The sequence below is a fragment of the Manis pentadactyla genome, chromosome 14, assembly GCF_030020395.1.
Source record: "Manis pentadactyla isolate mManPen7 chromosome 14, mManPen7.hap1, whole genome shotgun sequence".
Classification (NCBI taxonomy): Eukaryota; Metazoa; Chordata; class Mammalia; order Pholidota; family Manidae; genus Manis; species Manis pentadactyla.
Window position 1 is genome coordinate 1,614,082 of NC_080032.1, and position 17,474 is coordinate 1,631,555.

Sequence of the window (17,474 nt, forward strand, 5' to 3'; positions counted from 1 at the left end):
AAATTAATTCCAAGTAGTCAAAGACCACTTAACAAGTCTGCACCCTCAGCCCTTCTGATGCTGGGGTTCTTGTTTTGTGGAGCCGAAGAATGAGCTTCACAAACAGTCAAGGTAAGAGAGCAAGGTACAGGCGTTTATTTAGAGATACAGTGAAAGGACAGAGCTCCCAGCTCATGCCAGGAGGGGACAAGAGAGCCCGTAGTGGTGCGTTGTCTAGGGGGGTTTATAGGCAGTTGAGGATTTTTCGAGAACATGAAAAACACTTAGGGGTGTGGACTTGCATCACCTGCCCTGTCCTCAAGGTGAGCTGGGTCATAGTCTGATTGCTAGGGCTGACAGCGGGGTCACGGGTTATGCTGACACCCTTGCAGAACACTCAAACATTTCAGGCCAAGTTGCTTCTGGCCTTTTGACCTTTAACCGATCTCATTGAATATGTCTATATTCTTAGGTATCTTTCCCTAGAGAATTAGTGTAACCTTGACTTTGCATAATGCTTAACAGTTTCAAAGTAACTTCTTTGCCCATTGTTACATTGTTCTGACTTAAATATTCCGCCCTGCTTTTCCCAGAGGACCTCACCCTACTCTGACTACACCCACCGTCCCTGTCTCATTCACCCCCCCTCTACAGATGGAGATCCTAGCTGCTGCTATGGGAAGGGGGCGATGACCGCTCTGGCTGCTTCATACTGAGAGGGGACACAGTAAGGGGTGCAGTTAGGTCTCCATCAGTGGTCAGTTGAGAGGGCCTTGGAAGATTGGCACTTCTATTCTAGGTTCCATTTCTATTACTTATTTGCAGTTTTGTGGCTTCTAGGCAAGATAGAACACATTGTGTTATTAGGTTAAGTGGCAATATCTGGAGTCGAACTTTCCATTCTGGAAGGACAAACTTGATGAGATTAAGAATGCATGATTGAATATGAGAACTAGAAATAGTAAAACTTTAATTGAAATGACAGGAGAAAACTAAAACATCTGGAAAATCATAGCCAGATATTTTGAAGAAGCTAGAATTCTAGATCTAGTTTATGTCCAATGACTATTATTAGGATATAGTATGGATAAGGTTGCATTATTGAAACAATACTTTTCTCTAAAATCACCCTCATTTTTATTAGAAGTAACACTTGGCTTTATTATTTGCATAAGTGCAGCAAGAAGAGCAATTGATTACATAGGCGCTTTTAAATGTGCTTTGCTGGAACTTTTTGTAAGGAATTTCAGATTTAACTTTTAAAGGCCTCTTGAGGTCAGAAAGCCAAGCCAGACTTGCCATCAGGTTGTGCCTGTAGTACCTGTAGATTTGGGCAAATTCCTCTCTTCTTGACGTTCACAAGATATTCTTGAGGTTCCTGCACCTGCCGGGAAGTGACCTTCCTTACTCACCTGGTAAGGCTGCTGGGAACCCTATAAGCAAGGTACCAGGCCAGTTCTTCCAGGGGGCTTTGTTGGCTTTATGAAGTCAACCTTAGTTCTTTAAAGCTGTCTGTTCATATCTGAGTTTATGCACGTGTCTCACAGGTATGACATTCCAGTCAAAGCCTTGGTAGTATAACCTGTGTTTTTAATTGGTCCTCTTACAAGGAAAGCAGGTTCTTATTGAACTTACTGAAGGAAAGCAAATAAACATACTGCCATGAAATATAAAAATAGTCACTGAGAGTTTTTAAATTCTGGAGGGATCAGGTAGAGAGAAAGATAAAGTTTCAATTCTGCTTATAAAGATACTCATTTAATAAACTGTTGTCAGCTTAAGAGAAAAAGCTTAAAACGCTATCAGCAACATTTGAAACAAAAAGCCACAAAATCATCTTCCTTAGTTTACTTAATCTTATGTAACTAATACCTGTTTTGCTTAAATCTAGTTCTTTACTAGTTTAGGAGTAATAAAACAATGACTATAAACGACAGAAGACTTACAAGTGACAATGGCAAAAGATCTGATGAGAGCTTACTGTAAGACAGTTGACATAAGGAAATTCAGATATTTCTGTAACACAAAACATTCAGTAACAAAGTTTAGCATCATTCCCTTTGACAGTGCTTTCTAGGTAATTAAGCAGGTAATTATATATCAGATAAATAAGCCAAATTAGCCAAATACTTTCTCCAATGAGAAAAAATTCTTCTGACATGTTCCAGGGGCCTTCTGGAAAATATCAGAGTTAACCAGAGGTAAAATCACCTTTATGCATTTGATTTTGTTTTTTGGCACTTGTTTAAATAAGATTATACATTGCCATGAAGCAGTATTTATCCATTTAACCAGAATGAGAACAAAATACCTCAAAGGCAAATAAAGAAGGTTACACAGTTGTTAGCAAAGTTTAGCTTTTAGTTGTTTTATTAAGACCTCATTTTCTTAAATACTCGAACAACTCATTGAGACTTTAAGCATGAGAAACTGCTTTGATAAAACAATTACAGAACCCTGTGGAATCTTTCAATATTAAGAGAAGATTAACAGTTAAGAAAACTTTGTCTTTTTAACTGAAAACAAAATTCTAATTTTGCTGTATACTTGATACCGAGACTCATTTGCTTTAATTTTATATAGCATGACCATATCAAATTCTTCCACAAACTTTCTACAACCTTCTTTTTCATTTAGATTTCTCCCTCAAAATAAACAGCTGTACTTTAGAACAATTATTTTCTTTTATCAAAGGACACATTCTTTAGCATGCAGAAATGTTTTCCTTATTACTTTAAGTAGTTTTAATTAGAACTTAAAACCATTAGGTACTTTAATTTTTAGTGAACAGTGAGAAGTAGGCTTTATAAACTGTTACACTAGCATTCTTTGGATTGACAAATTTATGAACATTTTATAATTTCTGTTAACCATGTGCTTTACAACACAATTTCTCACTAAACACAAAGTATATCTTCTTAGCAAAACTTTAAGGTTTTAGGTTACCACAAAGTTTCTCAGGCTGTACGTAGGTATACACACTGTAACACACAATTATTAAGAAGTTCACTTGTTACGTTTAGTTTACTCATTCTTAACAACTATGCTAGACTACTTACAAAAGCTTTACTGAATATTAGACAAAGCCAAGCCTCTAATCATTTTATTCTTGAAAGATTTAGCAGATAACATCAACTTAAACGACTTTAGATAAACAGGCAGCTGATAACCAGAAGGACATGTCTGTTTCAGTTCAACTTATTAGCATTAATGCTTAATATTTTCCATTAGAATTCTCTGGAAGTTTTAGAATGCCCAATTTTCACAAGCGCTTGTCTTTAAATCAATTTTATTAATACCATCCAGAGGTAGAGAAATCTTTCATCTACATGCTTAGACACACAAACATACAGACTGAGACATAATGACTACAGTTAGCAACAGTCCTCATAAAAAGTACATGTACACGGACAGATAAACTGACACAGAGACTTGAGTTACTGATATCCAATTGCCTTCTTTGGTTTTAGCTTATTTGATTTAAAGTATCTCAGTTTTCAAGAATACACTCGACAGGCGAGCAGTTTATATAACTGGGTTAAGGTTTAGATGGCCTCCGGACTAACAGGGCCGATTAAGGTTCTGAACTGATAGGGACTGTATGTCTCCAGGTGGCTGAAAATGAAATGCAAGTACAATTCTAGCTCCAGTCATTTAAAGAAATGCTGTATTGCAGGAGATACATTTCTTCTGTTTCAGGGAGTCTAGTTTAAAAACCTCTCAGTTTTTGAAGATAATGAACCCAATAAGTAGAATAGATTTCTACCAAAATAATTTACAAAACTAGTTCCACATTATAATCTACCAGGCTTTTGACTATTTTCTTTCCTTGCATTAAAATAAATTTAGCTGCATAACTTTATTATATTGCATACCTCTCTCAGGGGCCAAGCCTCTCCATTCCAGAGTTTGTATTGAGGCCAGGCTTGTGTGAAGAAGATAAGGCACTTTCTTCAGGGTCTGGGGATCAAAATTGTTCCCAGTTCCTCAGAATGCATGCCAGAGGCGTGTCTGGCTTTAACCTTGAAGAGGATGCTCCCATCTGAAAGAGAGAGAGAGAGAGAAAGACGGGTGTCCAGCACCTGGTCAGCCTCCCTCTCTGTGAGGGCATCCCCTTGCCTTGGAGCCTAGGTGATAGTGGTCAATCACCCCCTCTGCTAGGCCTACTGGATTTAACCACTCCTTACCAGCATGGCCTGCACCTTGCCTTGATTCTCCTCTTGCCTTCCCACTAAGCAAGAGTCGCCTCGGAGGTCTGGATTTAGTGGGACCTGACCTGTGTGCTCCTACTTAAGCCTTTTGGGAGTTTCCCTAGTTCTCTCTGCACGAGCTTCCCTTGAGCGCCCCCTGCCTGTCTGATAAGTGCAGGGACTGTGTGACTTCTTGCTGCCAGAGCCCTGATCTAAGTCACAAGCCTGTTTTGCTTTCCCAGGGCTGCAGAAAAGGAAATGCCTAACCCCAGAAAGACTGCCTCCAAGGAAGAGAGATCAATAGAATAGAGCTATTGCGAGAATTTAAACGGAGCCATTTACATGTACAGTTATGGAGGGGGGTGTCTATACTCAAACACCTGTTTCTGCCAGTGCCTGAGAATTATTTAGCTAGTCACCCACTATAACAAATCTGATCACTGAGACAAGAGGGCGGGGGTCATCTGCGACTCTCTCATAGGCAGCAGCATAGCCAGAGGTTCACTCAAGGCCATGGGATCAATCGGCTGGAGCCAAGATCCCAGGACCACTGTTTACTAGTCTGGTCTGCAGTCAGAGTCCGCAGATTAGGATAGGAAAGTAGGAAATCAGCTCAGCCACTCCCCGACAGTCCCATCCATCCGGAGGCTGGAGATCAAGGAGCAGCAGACACCAGGAAACTTTTCACCCCAGACTTAAGACTGGTAGCCGAAGCTAATTGTTGTTTAAGTGGTTAATGGGTGCCCCGACACATTTTTATAATATAAAAAGTACAGCATTTAGTCAGGAATAAGAGCGAGGCATAGGTCTCCTACCTTGCTGTGGTGAGCATTGGGTTCTGTGAAATTGATAAAGTTAGAAGGGAGTTAGGAATGCCCCCTGCCTCACTGAGGCCAGGGCGGCCTGAAGAAGCACGCTGGAAGTCAGAGACAGAGAAAGAGACACTCCTCACGGATACCCAGTTGGGCTGTCGGGGTCTGAATCCAGACACGTGGGCCTTTGAGAAGCCACCGAAGTGTAGCCTCAGCCTAAACTCTTGCAGTTGCCCACAGCTTTCCTCAGTCCCTCGCATCCGAGGAGATGCCTCTGAAGGGGAATCCTGGCCTCCACTCAGCTGACATTCCCGGCTCCCAGGGGAGACAGGGGATCCACTGATGGAGACCCAGGGGAGCCTGTCGCTTGAGACTTTGAGATCGGTAGCCAGGCTAATGCCATTTAAGTGGCTGAAAAGTGCCTGATTTGTGTGCCATAGACGGCTTCTTTCTATAAGGACAGTGAAAGAAAAGGCAGGCTTGGATGCCGATACTCACCTCCGCAGTGATCCCGGACGAGCCCCCAAAGATGATGTGGGGGTTCTTGTTTGCAGAGCCAAAGAATGAGCTTCACAAACAGTCAAGGTAGGAGAGCAAGGTACAGGCTTTTATTTAGAGATAAAGTGAACGTGAGACAGGGACCTTTGATGTAGTCAGAGTAGGTGAGGGCCTCCAGAGGGGCAGGGTGGGATATTTGCAGTCAGAGCAATGTAACTACATGCAAGGAAACCCCCCTGCTAAAACTCTATGTTGAACATTAAGGTCTAGAATCATTCTTCAGTGAGATCAGTTAATGTTCCCCAGTAAAGAAGAGTAGCACATGTTTCATTATGCTAATCGCTTGTAATCGTGTGTAGGATTCACTTTAGCTTACAAAAAGGTGCAGGCCTAAGTGCAGTCTTTCCTCCTTCAGATCTGATGAGGTGATTTTGCAAACTGAGCAATTAAGCATGCAGACCCGGCTGTAGAGGGCTTCCCGACCCACTTTCCAAAACACCTCAACTTTGGCAACCACTAGTTCCTTCTTGGAGTCTGAGTGCACTGCTATTTTCTTTTTTTCTTTTTTCTTTTGGTATCATTAATCTACAATTACATGAAGGACATTATGTTTACTAGGCTCCCCCCTTCACCAAGTCCCCCCCACATACCCCCTCACAGTCACTGTCCATCAGCGTAGTAAGATGCTGTAAGATAACAACTTGCCTTCTCTGTGTTGCACAGCCCTCCCCGTGCCACCCCCCACACTATACATGCTAATCGTAATGCCCCCTTTCTTTTTTCCTGCCCTTATTTCTCCCTTCCCACCCGTCCTCCCCAGTCCCTTTCCCTTTGGTAACTATTAGTCCATTCTTGGGTTCTGTGATTCGGCTGCTGTTTTGTTCCTTCAGTTTTCCTTTGTTCTTATACTCCACATATAGGTGAAATCATTTGGTACTTGTCTTTGTCTGGCTTATTTCACTGAGCATAATACCCTCTAGCTCCATTCATGTTGTTGCAAATGGTAGGATATGTTTTTTTCTCATGGTTGAGTAATATTCCCTTGTGTATATGTACCACCTCTTCTTTATCCCTTCATCTACTGATGGACACTTAGGTTCCTTCCAATTCTTGGCTATTGTAAATAGTGCTGCGATAAACATAGGGGTGCATCTGTCTTTTTCAAAGTGGAGTGCTGCATTCTTAGGGTAAATTCCTAGAAGTGGAATTCCTGGGTCAAATGGTATTTCTATTTTGAGCATTTTGAGGAACCTCCATACTGCTTTTCACAATGGTTGAACTAATTTACATTCCCACCAGCAGTGTAGGAGGGTTCCCCTTTCTCCACAACCCCACTGGCATTTGTTGTTTGTTTTTTAGATGGTGGTGATCCTTACTGGTGTGAGGTGATATCTCATTGTGGTTTTAATTTGCATTTCTCTGATGACAAGCGATGTGGAGCATCTTTTCATGTGTCGGTTGGCCATCTGAATTTCTTCTTTAGAGAACTGTCTATTCAGATCCTCTGCCCATTTTTTAATTGGATTATTTGCTTTTCGTTTGTTGAGGTGTGTGGGCTCTTTATATATTTTGGATGTCAGCCCTTTATTGGATCTGTCATTTATGAATATATTCTCCCATACTGTAGGATCCCTTTTTGTTTTATTGATGGTGTCCTTTGCTGTACAAAAGCTTTTCAGCTTGATATAGTCCCACTTGTTCATTTTTGTTTTTGTTTCCCTTCCCTGGGGAGAAATGTTCAAGAAGAGGTCACTCATGTTTATGGCTAAGAGATTTTTGCCTATGTTTTTTCTAAGAGTTTTCTGGTTTCATGACTTATGTTCAAGTCTTTGATCCATTTCAAATTTACTTTTGTGTATGGGGTTAGACAGTGATCCAGTTTCATTCTCTTACATGTAGCTGTCCAGTTTTGCCAACACCATCTGATGAAGAGACTGTCATTTCCCCATTGTATGTCCATGGCTCCTCTATCATATATTAATTGACCATATATGTTTGGGTTAATGTCTGGAGTCTCTATTCTGTTCTGCTGGTCTGTGGCTCTGTTCTTGTGCCAGTACCAAATTGTCTTGATTACTGTGGCTTTGTAGTAGAGCTTGAAGTTGGGGAGCGAGATCCCCCCCACTTTACTCTTCCTTCTCAGGATTGCTTTTTTGGGGTCTTTGGTGTTTCCATATGAATTTTTGATCTATTTGTTCCAGTTCGTTGAAGAATGCTGTTGGTAATTTGATAGGGACTGCATCAAATCTGTATATTGCTTTGGCAGGATGGCCATTTTGACGATATTAATTCTTCCTAGCCAGGAGCATGTGATGAGTTTTCATTTGTTAGTGTCCTCTTTAATTTCTCTAAAGAGTGTCTTATAGTTTTCAGGGTGTACATCTTTCACTTCCTTCGTTAAGTTTATTCCTAGGTATTTTATTCATTTTGATGAAATTGTGAATGGAACCGTTTTCCTGATTTCTCTTTCTATTAGTTCATTGTTAGTGTATAGGAAAGCCACAAATTTCTGTGTGTTAATTTTGTATCCTGCAACTTTTCTGTATTCCGATATCAGTTCTAGTACTTTTCGAGTGGAATCTTTGAGGTTTTTTATGTACAATATCATGTCATCTGCAAATAGTGACAGTTTACCTTCTTCTCTACAGTCTGGAGTCCTTGTATTTCTTTGTTTTGTCTAATTGCCATGGCTAGGACCTCCAGTACTATGTTGAATAACAGTGGGGAGAGTGGGCATCCCTGTCTTGTTCCCAATCTCAGAGAAAAGCTTTCATATTCTTGCTGTTCAGTATGATGTTGCCTGTGGGTTAATAATATATGGCCTTTGTTATGTTGAGGTACTTGCCCCCTATACCCATTTTGTTGAGAGTTTTTATCATGAATGGATGTTGAATTTTGTCGAATGCTTTTTCTGCATCTGTGGAGATGATCATGTGGTTTTTCTCCTTCTTTTAGTTTATGTGGTGGATGATGTTGGTGGATTTTCGAATGTTGTACCATCCTTGCATCCCTGAGATGAATCTCACTTGGTCATGGTGTATGATCCTCTTGATGTATTTTTGAATTCAGTTTGCTAATATTTTGTTCAGTATCTTTACATCTATATTCATCAGTGATATTGGTCTGCAATTTTCTTTTTTGGTGGGGTGTTTGCCTGGTTTTGGCATTAGGGTGATACTTGCTTCATAGAATATGTCTGGAAGTATTACCTCCTCCTCTATTTTTTGGAAAACTTTAAGGAGAATGGGCATTATGTTTTCTCTGTATGCCTAATAAAGTTCCAAGGTAAATCCATCTGGTCTGGGGGTTTTGCTCTTGGGTACTTTTTGATTACTGATTCAATTCTGTTGCTGGTAATTGGTCTGTTTAGATTTTCTATTTATTTCTTGGTCAGTTTCAGAAGGTTGTATTTTTCTAGGAAGTTGTCCATTACTTCTAGGTTTTCCACCTTGTTTGCATATAGATTCTCATAGTATTCTCTTTGTATTTCTGTGGGGTCCGTCGTGATTTTCCTTTCCCATTTCTGATTCTGTTGATGCGTGTAGATTCTCTTTTTCTCTTAGTAAGTCTGGCTATGGTTTTATCTATTTTGTTTATTTTCTCAAAGAACCAGCTCTTTGTTTCATTGATTTTTTTCTATTGTTTTCTTCTTCTCAATTTTATTTATTTCTTCTCTGATATTTATTATGTCCCTCCTTCTGCTGACTTTAGGCCTCATTTGCTTTTCTTTTTCCAATTTCAATAATTGTGACTGTAGACTATTCATTTGGGATTGTTCTTCCTTCTTTAAATAGGCCTGGATTGCTATATACTTTCCTCTTAGAGCTGCCTTCACTGCACCCCACAGAAGTTGGGGCTTTGTGCTGTTGTTGTCATCATTTGTCTCCATATATTGCTTAATCTCTATTTTAACTTGCTCATTGATGCATTGATTATTTAGGAGCATGTTGTTAAGCCTCCATGTGTTTGTGAGCCTTTTTGCTTTCTTTGTACAATTTATTTCTTGTTTTACACCTTTGTGGTTTGAGAAGTTTATTGGTAGAATTTGAATTTTTTCAAATTTACTGAGGCTCTTTTTCTGGCTTAGTATGTGGTCTATTCTGGAAAATGTTCCATGTGCACTTGAGAAGAATCAGTATCCTGCTGCTTTTGGGTATAGAGTTCTGTAGATGTCTGTTAGGTCCATCTGTTCCAGTGTGTTGTTCAGTGCCTCTGTGTCCTTACTTATTTTCTGTCTGGTTGATCTGTCGTTTGTAGTGAGTGGTGGGTTGACGTCTCCTCAAATGAATGCATTGCATTTTATTTCCCCCTTTAATTCTGTTAGTATTTGTTTCACATATGTTGGTGCTCCTGTATTGGGTGCATATATATTTATAATTTTTATATCCTCTTGTTGGACTGACTCCTTTATCATTATGTAATGTCCTTCTTTATCTCTTGTTACTTTCTTTGTTTTGAAGTCTATTTTGTCTCATCCAAGTACTGCACCACCTGCTTTTTTCTCCCTGTTTTTTACATGAAATATCTTTTTCCATCCCTTCACTTTTAGTCTGTGTCTGTCTTTGCATTTGAGATGAGTCTCTTGTAAGAAGCATATAGATGGGTCTTCCTTTTTTATCCATTCTGTTACTCTGTCTTTTGATTAGTGCATTCAGTCCATTTACATTAGGGTGATTATTGAAAAATAAGTACTTATTGCCATTGCAGTCTTTAGATTTGTGGTTACCAAAGGTTCAAGGGTAGCTTCTTTATTATCTAAGTATGTAACTTGCTTGTTAAGCTATTATAAACACAGTCTAAATGTTCTTTATTTCTCTCCCTTCTTATTCTTCCTCCTCCTTTCTTCATATGTTGTGTTTTATTCTGTGCTCTTTTGTGTTTCCTTTCACTGCTTTTGTGTGTAGTTGATTTTATTTTTTGTCTTTAGTTAGTATTTGGTTGGCCTGCTTTCTTTGTTGTGATTTTATTTTCTCTGGTAACATCTATTTTGTCTTAGGAGTGCTTCCCTCTAGAGTAGTCCCTTTAAAATATCATGTACAGGTGGTTTGTGGGAGGCAAATTCCCTCAACTTTTGCTTGACTGGGAATTGTGTAATCTCTCCTTCATATTTAAATGATAATCGTGCTGGATACAGTATTTTTCATTCAAGTCCCTTCTGTTTCATTGCATTAAATATATCAATCCATTCTCTTCTGGCCTGTAAGGTTTCTGTTGAGAAGTCTGATAGCCTGATGGGTTTTCCTTTGTAGGAGACGTTTTTGCTCTCTCTGGCTACCTTTAATACTCTGTCCTTGTCCTTGATCTTTGCCATTTTAATTATTATGTGTCTTGGTGTTGTCCTCCTTGGGTCCCTGTGTTGGGAGTTCTGTGGGCTTCCATGGTCTGAGAGACTATTTTGTTCCCCAGTTTGGGGAAGTTTTCAGCAATTATTTCTTCCAATACCTTTTCTATCCCTTTTTCTCTCTTCTCCTTCTGGTACTGCCGGGAGCCATGCTACTCAAGCTGTGTAGTGAAGCTCAGGCTGGAAGAAGACCCCCATAAGGCAGGGGCCTTTGCAGCTGGCTCTCTCTATTACCCACCTTGATTTTGTTATTTTCCATTATACTATTGGCTTTGTTTTTACTTGCATTGTTGCCAAAGATTAAGCTAACCTTTTCTAAGCAACACAGAAATGATGATAACATAAACTTCCCAGAGCTTTTCAAGACAGTGCTCCTGGAGAATAGAACACGCAGGGGCCAAATGGTGATCTTAGCATAAAGTACTGAAACCTGCTGTTAGTCAAACATTGACCACCCCATTTCCACTGAGAATGCCCCCCTTGTTTTGTTAGTAAAACTAGTGATGGAATGTTTTATAGAAATAGAGTCATAAGAAAATATTGAATAGAATAACGCTGTTGACACTTAATTAATCATTTCATGTTTTCTTCCCTCTACTACTTCTATAGTTTGTTTTTCTTCTTTTCTAATCACAGCCCTTTACTGGAATTTGTGCCTCATACGTGAAATTACCAAGCAACATAATTTTCCAGGAAGTAAAGATACCTCAAAACAAGTGCTGGGCATAGAAGCCATGGAGCATAAATCTGCAAAGAAGTGAAAAACTAACCTTTTCAAAGAATATTACGTCTCTCTCACTTACCAGCTTTACACTTTCCTGTATGGCCCCATAAGATGGCTGGTTAGCCAGAGATGGGTAAGATTCCTCAAGGGAGGAACAACCTAAGACAGGCACAGTCACAGGGGGGACATCAGGTGAGAAAGAGGGGGCCAACAGAGGTGAGGCTTAGAACCTCACCCTCCCAGTTTTGAGAGAAATCTTCTACACCTGTGGATGTTTTGTTGCCCTTGTTCAGCTTGGATTAAGACCTGGTCTGTAGGCACAAACTTGATCATCTACACCTGCCTTCTTACAGTTCTAAATCATGCTTTCTATCTTTATCTTGCATTTACCTACTACATTAACATTTTATTAGATTCACATATAAAGTATAAAAATCAAACGAATAATCATACATTATATTTGATGTGATTGTTTATAGTTTAAAGCTTGTAGTTAAAACAGAAACAGTTTCTATGATATAAATGCCCTTGCATTGTTTACGGTGTAAGAACTTGTTTAGTCCCTGCAGTAGTGGAGTCATAGAGACCTGTGTAGCATATGTCAGGGAGATTTTGGTATCCACACAGAAAAAGGAGAAATGTAGATAAGAAGGAGAAATTTAGTTTGCTGCCTACTGTGCCCTATAAAGGGGTATAAAGTGAAGATATGAGTTTATGATTTTTAGATTGATTATAAATTTATTAAAGCCTCTAAGAATATTTTTGTGGGAAATAATCCTAGCTAACTGTGGCACTAGGTGACATGTATTTCACCCTGAGCTGTTAGACTCAATAGTCACTGTTACGTACTGCATGCTTCTATGGTCACATGCACTTCTTAGAAACTGCGTTGCATAGAAACATAAAACACAATAGAGTACATGTTAATAAGAAAAGTTTCAGTCAAAGAACAGAAAAACAATCACCTGTCTAACACTTGACCAACCATGAATAGATCAGAAAGTAAAAGAAAGAAAAAGCTTGCCTATATTTATTAAGCAACTATGTATTCTAGTTAATCATCAAAATAATAAAATAATCACATCCTTGTGCAAAATAGTATAAATAAAGCTGTCATAGGCACTTTGTCGAGAGACCACCTCCATCTGACTCTGTGTCCTGTCTCTCCATATGCCGAATCTGTCCTGCACCTTCGGGCATCCCACCCCTAGGCTGGAGCTGGACTCCCTCATGGTACCCCTATTATGTGGATATTGTTCCATTTGGATTGGTCACACAGTTCCCTTAATACTCTTTCATTCCTGGAGATCCTTTTATCTCTCTCTGCATCAGCTTCCCTGTGTTCCTGTTCTCTAATTTCCATTTCATTAATGGCCTCTTGCACCTCATCCAGTCTAGTCTTAAATTCTTCCAGAGATTGTTTTATTTCTGTATTCTCCCTCCTAACTTCATCCCTTAGCTCTTCCATATCTCTTTTAAGATCCATCAGCATGGTTATGACGTTTATTTGGATTCTTTCTCAGGGAGAATGGTGAAATCTATCTCCCTTGGCTCCCTCTCCGGGCTTCTCTGGGTGATTCTGGAGTGGATCAGATTTTTCTGCCTTTTCATGGCTATAGAGGTAGTTGTGGACAGTTGGCGATTGTGTTAGTTGGGACAACAAAGTCCCTTCCTGCTTGCTGGTTGCCTTGCCCTCCTTGGAGCAGCTTCCAGTTCCATTCTGAGCTGCCATGGGTGGGGCAGCCACTGGGGCATCCCAGAGCCCTACAGAGAGTGGTAGGCATGCCGGGTGTACTCTCCTGCGAGAATGGTGACTCATGACACCCTGTCCCCACTTCTGTCTGTGCTGGGCTGCTGCATGCCGGTGGGGCCTCTGCATCTGGCATGGGCAGCTGTGGAGGAGGCTCTGGGCAGCTTCTGTGTGTTTGGCTACTCTCAGGCTGCTCCCCTGCTATGGCGGGGCCATGCCAGAGGGGGAATGTATGGGAGGCTGTTTATCACTGGGAGGGTCTTCAGAGCTGTGCTACCTCCCAGGGGCTGGAGCACCTCAATTTCCCTGTGATTCCCAGCTGCTGGGCTGAGTGTGGTGTGCCCGGATGCTTCCTTCCAGGGGTGAGTCCCCTTTCCCTTTAAGACTTTCAAAAAGCACTCACTTTTCTTTTGTCCCAGGGGCGCTGGCTGCCAGGACCTGCTCGCAGATTTTACTGTTCTGTTTCTCTAATATCCAGCATACCACGCAATGTGTGTCTGCACTCCCTGTGCGGATGACTAGGACTGGGTTTTTAGCAGTCCTGGGCTCCCGCTCTCTCCCCGCTCTGACTCCCCTCCTCCAACCAGGGAGCTGGGGTCAGGGGCATGTTTGAGTCCTGCCAGGTTGTGGCTTGTATCTAACCCCCTTCATGAGGCACTGAGTTCTCACAGATGTAGATGTAGCCTGGCTTTTGTACTGTATCTTCTGGTCTCCCTTTTAGGAATAGTTGTATTTGTTGTATTTTCAAAAATATATATGGTTTTGGGAGGAGACTTCTGCTGCCCTACTCATGCCACCATCTTGGCTCCTCCTCTCCTCTTTAGGATTTATTATGTAGAATATCATATCACCCACAAAGAGTGACAGTTTAGTTATTCATTACCTGGAATATATCCTACTTGATCATGATGGAAGATATTTTGTTGTACTTTTGAGTTTGGTTTGCTAATATTTTGTTGAGTATTTTTGCATCTGTGCTCATCATGCATATCAGTCTGTAATTTTTTTGTTTGGTGTCTTTCCCTGGTTTTGGTGTTTGAATTATGCTGGCCTCATAGAATGAGTTTGGAAGTATTCCCTCATCTTCTACTTTTTGGAAAACTTTGAGGATTGGTATTAGTTGTTCTGTTACTGATAAAATTCAGCCATGAAACCAGATGGTCCAGGGATTTTGTTCTTGGGTAGTTCTTTTTATTACCAATTCAATTTCTTTGCTGGTAATTGGTCTGTTCAGATTATGTTTCTAACTGTGTCAGCCTTGGAAGGTTGTATTTTTCTAGAAATTTGTCCATTTCTTCTAGGTTATCCAGTTTGTTAGCACATACTTTTTCATAGTATTCTCTAATAATTCTTTGTATTTCTCTGATGTCTGTAGTGACTTTTCCTTTCTTATTTCTGTTTCTATTTATATGTGTAGATTCTCTTTTTTTCTTCATACTTCTGGCTAGTGGTTTGCCTATGTTTATTTTATCAAAGAACCATCTCCTGCTCTTATTCTTTCTATTCATTTATTATTCATTTTATTTATTTCTGCTCTAATTTTTATTATGTACCTCCTTCTACTGAGTTTGGGCCTCATTTGTTCTTTTTCTAGTTTCAATCACTGTAAGTTTAGACTGTTTATATGGGTTTGTTCTTACCTGAGGCAAGCTTGTACTGCAATATACTTCCCTCTTAGCACGGCCTTCACTGCATCCCACAGATTTTGTTTGTTGAGTCATCGTCATTTGAATTCATATATTGCTATATCTGTTTTTATTTGGTCATTGATCCATTGATTATTTAGGAGCATGTTGTTAAGCGTCCATGTGCTCGTGGAGTTTTTCATTCCCTTTGTGTAATTTATTTCTAGTTTCATACCCTTGTGGTCTAAGAAGTTGGGTGGTACAATTTCAATCTTTTTTAATTTACTGAGGCTCTTTTTGTGGTTTAGTACATGACATATTATTGAAAATGTCCTGTGTGCACTTCAGAAGAATGTGTATCCTGCTGCTTTTGGGTGGAGTGTTCTGTAGATGTCCATTAGGTCAATTTGTTCTAATGTATTGGTCACTGCCTCTGTGTCCTTACTTATTTTCTGTCTGGTTGATCTGTCGTTCGGAGGGAGTGGTGTGTTGAAGTCTCCTAAAATGAATGCACTGCATACTATTCCCCCCTTTAATTCTATTAGTATTATCTATTTTATTTTCTCAAAGCACCAGCTCCCTTTTCATTGATTCTTTCTATTGTTATATTCTCTTATTTATTTGTGCTCTAATATTTATTATGTTCCTCCTTCTACTGACTTTGGGCCTTATTTGTTCTTTTTCTAGTTTCATTAATTTTGAGTTTAGATTGTTCATATAGGATTGTTGTTTTTTCCTGAGGTAGGTCTGTATTGCAATATACTTCGCTCTTAGCATGGTCTTTGCTGCATCCCACAGACTTCACCATGTTGAATTATTGTTATTATTTGTCCCCATATATTGCTTGATCTATTTTTATTTGGTCATTTACCCATTGTTTCACATATGTAGGTGCTCCTGTGTTGGGCGCATAGATATTTATAATGGTTATATGCTCTTGTTGGATTGACCCCTTTATCATAACATAATGTCCTCCTTTATCTCATTACTTTCTTTGTTTTGAAGTCTATTTTGTGTGATACAAGTACTGCAACTCTTCCTTTTCTCCCTCCCTATTATTTGCATGAAATATCTTTTTCCATCCCTTCACTTTCATCTGTCTATGACCTGGGTTTGAAGTGAGTCTCTTGTACGCAACATATAGACAGGTTTTGATTTTTTAATCAGTTCTGTGACTCTATGTCTTTTGATGGGTGCATTCAGACCATTTACATTTAGGATGATTATCGATAGTTATGTCCTTGCTGCCATTGCAGGCTTTAGATTCATGGTTACCAAAGGTTCAAGGGTAAAGTCCTTACTATCTAAGAGTGTAAGTTAACTCACTCAGTATGCTATTACAAACACCACCTAAAGGGTCTTTTTTTCCCTTCTTTTTGTTCCTCCTCCATTCTTTATATATTAGGTATCATATAATGTACTCTTTGTATCCCTTGATTGACTTTGGGGGTGGTTGTTTAGATTTTGCATCTGCTTAGTAATTAATTGGTCTACTTTCTTTGCTATGGTGTATTTTTTCTGGTGATAGTTGTTTAGCCTTAGGAACACTTCTACTATAGCAGTCCCTCTAAACAACACTGTAGAGAGGTTTGTGGGAGGTAAATTCTCTCAGCATTTGCTTATCTGGAAATTGTTTAATCCATCCTTCAAATTTAAATGACAATCTTGCCGGATAGAGGATTGTTGGTTTGAGGCCCATCTGCCTCAGTGCATGAAATATATCATGTCACTTTCTGTAATGTTTCTGTAGAAAAGTCTGATGATACCCTGATGGGTTTTCCTTTGTTTGTGATCTTTTCCTCTCTCTAGCTGCTCTTAATATTTAATCCTTACCATTGATCTTTGCCATTTTAATTATAATGTGTCTTGGTGTCCTCCTTGATCCCTTTTGTTGGAAGATTTGTGCACCTCCATGGCCAGAGAGACAATCTCCTTCCCCAGATTGGGGCAGTTTTCTTTTCAGCAATTACCTCCTCAAGGATACTTTCTATCCCCGTTTCCTCTTTTCTTCTTCTGGTACCACTCTAATGCAAATCTTTTTCCCTTTGGATTGGTCACACAGTACTCTCAATATTCTTTCATTCTTAGAGATCCTTTTTTCTCTCTGTGCCTCAGCTTCTCTGTATTCCTGTTGTCTACTTTCTGCATTTACTGTCTTCTCTATTTCATCTAATCTTCTTTTAAATCCCTCCATTGTATGTTTCATTTCAGATACTGTATTCTTGAATGTTTGTCTGTAGCTCCATGAGCATATTTACAATTTTCATTTTAACTCTCAGTAAAATTGATGAGTTCAGTTTCACTTGACCCTCTTTCTGGTGTTTGTGGAAGTTTAGTTTGAACAACGTTCCTTTGACATTGTGTAGCTGTTTGTTGCACCCTCTGGTGCCCAGAAGCTCTACTGTATGGAGCTGTTCAGCCAGGAGGAAGGTGCAGCAGGCTGCATATCATGGTGGGGGACCTCGTAGCTGAGTAGCCAGCTAGATGATGGAGTGCCTGAATCTCTTTAAAGTTCCAAACCTGCTGGGAAGATTGCACCCAGACAATTTTCTCCA

At 39.8% G+C, this 17,474-nt stretch overlaps 1 protein-coding gene across 11 annotated transcripts in view; it reads right to left on the bottom strand.

The window, feature by feature from the left end:
* The window catches only part of LOC130680785 (zinc finger protein 169-like), a 233,289-nt gene that overhangs the window by 187,415 nt on the left and 28,400 nt on the right, over positions 1 to 17,474 (bottom strand). For 2 of the 11 annotated variants that reach the window (XM_057492174.1, XM_057492175.1), the window contains exon 5: positions 2,332 to 4,021. The exons of the other annotated variants lie outside the window; for them this stretch is intronic. In XM_057492174.1, coding sequence (XP_057348157.1) covers positions 3,933 to 4,021 — 89 coding nt within the window. In that variant the 3' untranslated portion in view covers positions 2,332 to 3,932. Of the gene's footprint in view, positions 1 to 2,331; positions 4,022 to 17,474 lie in introns of those variants that run through there. 11 annotated transcript variants of the gene reach the window in all.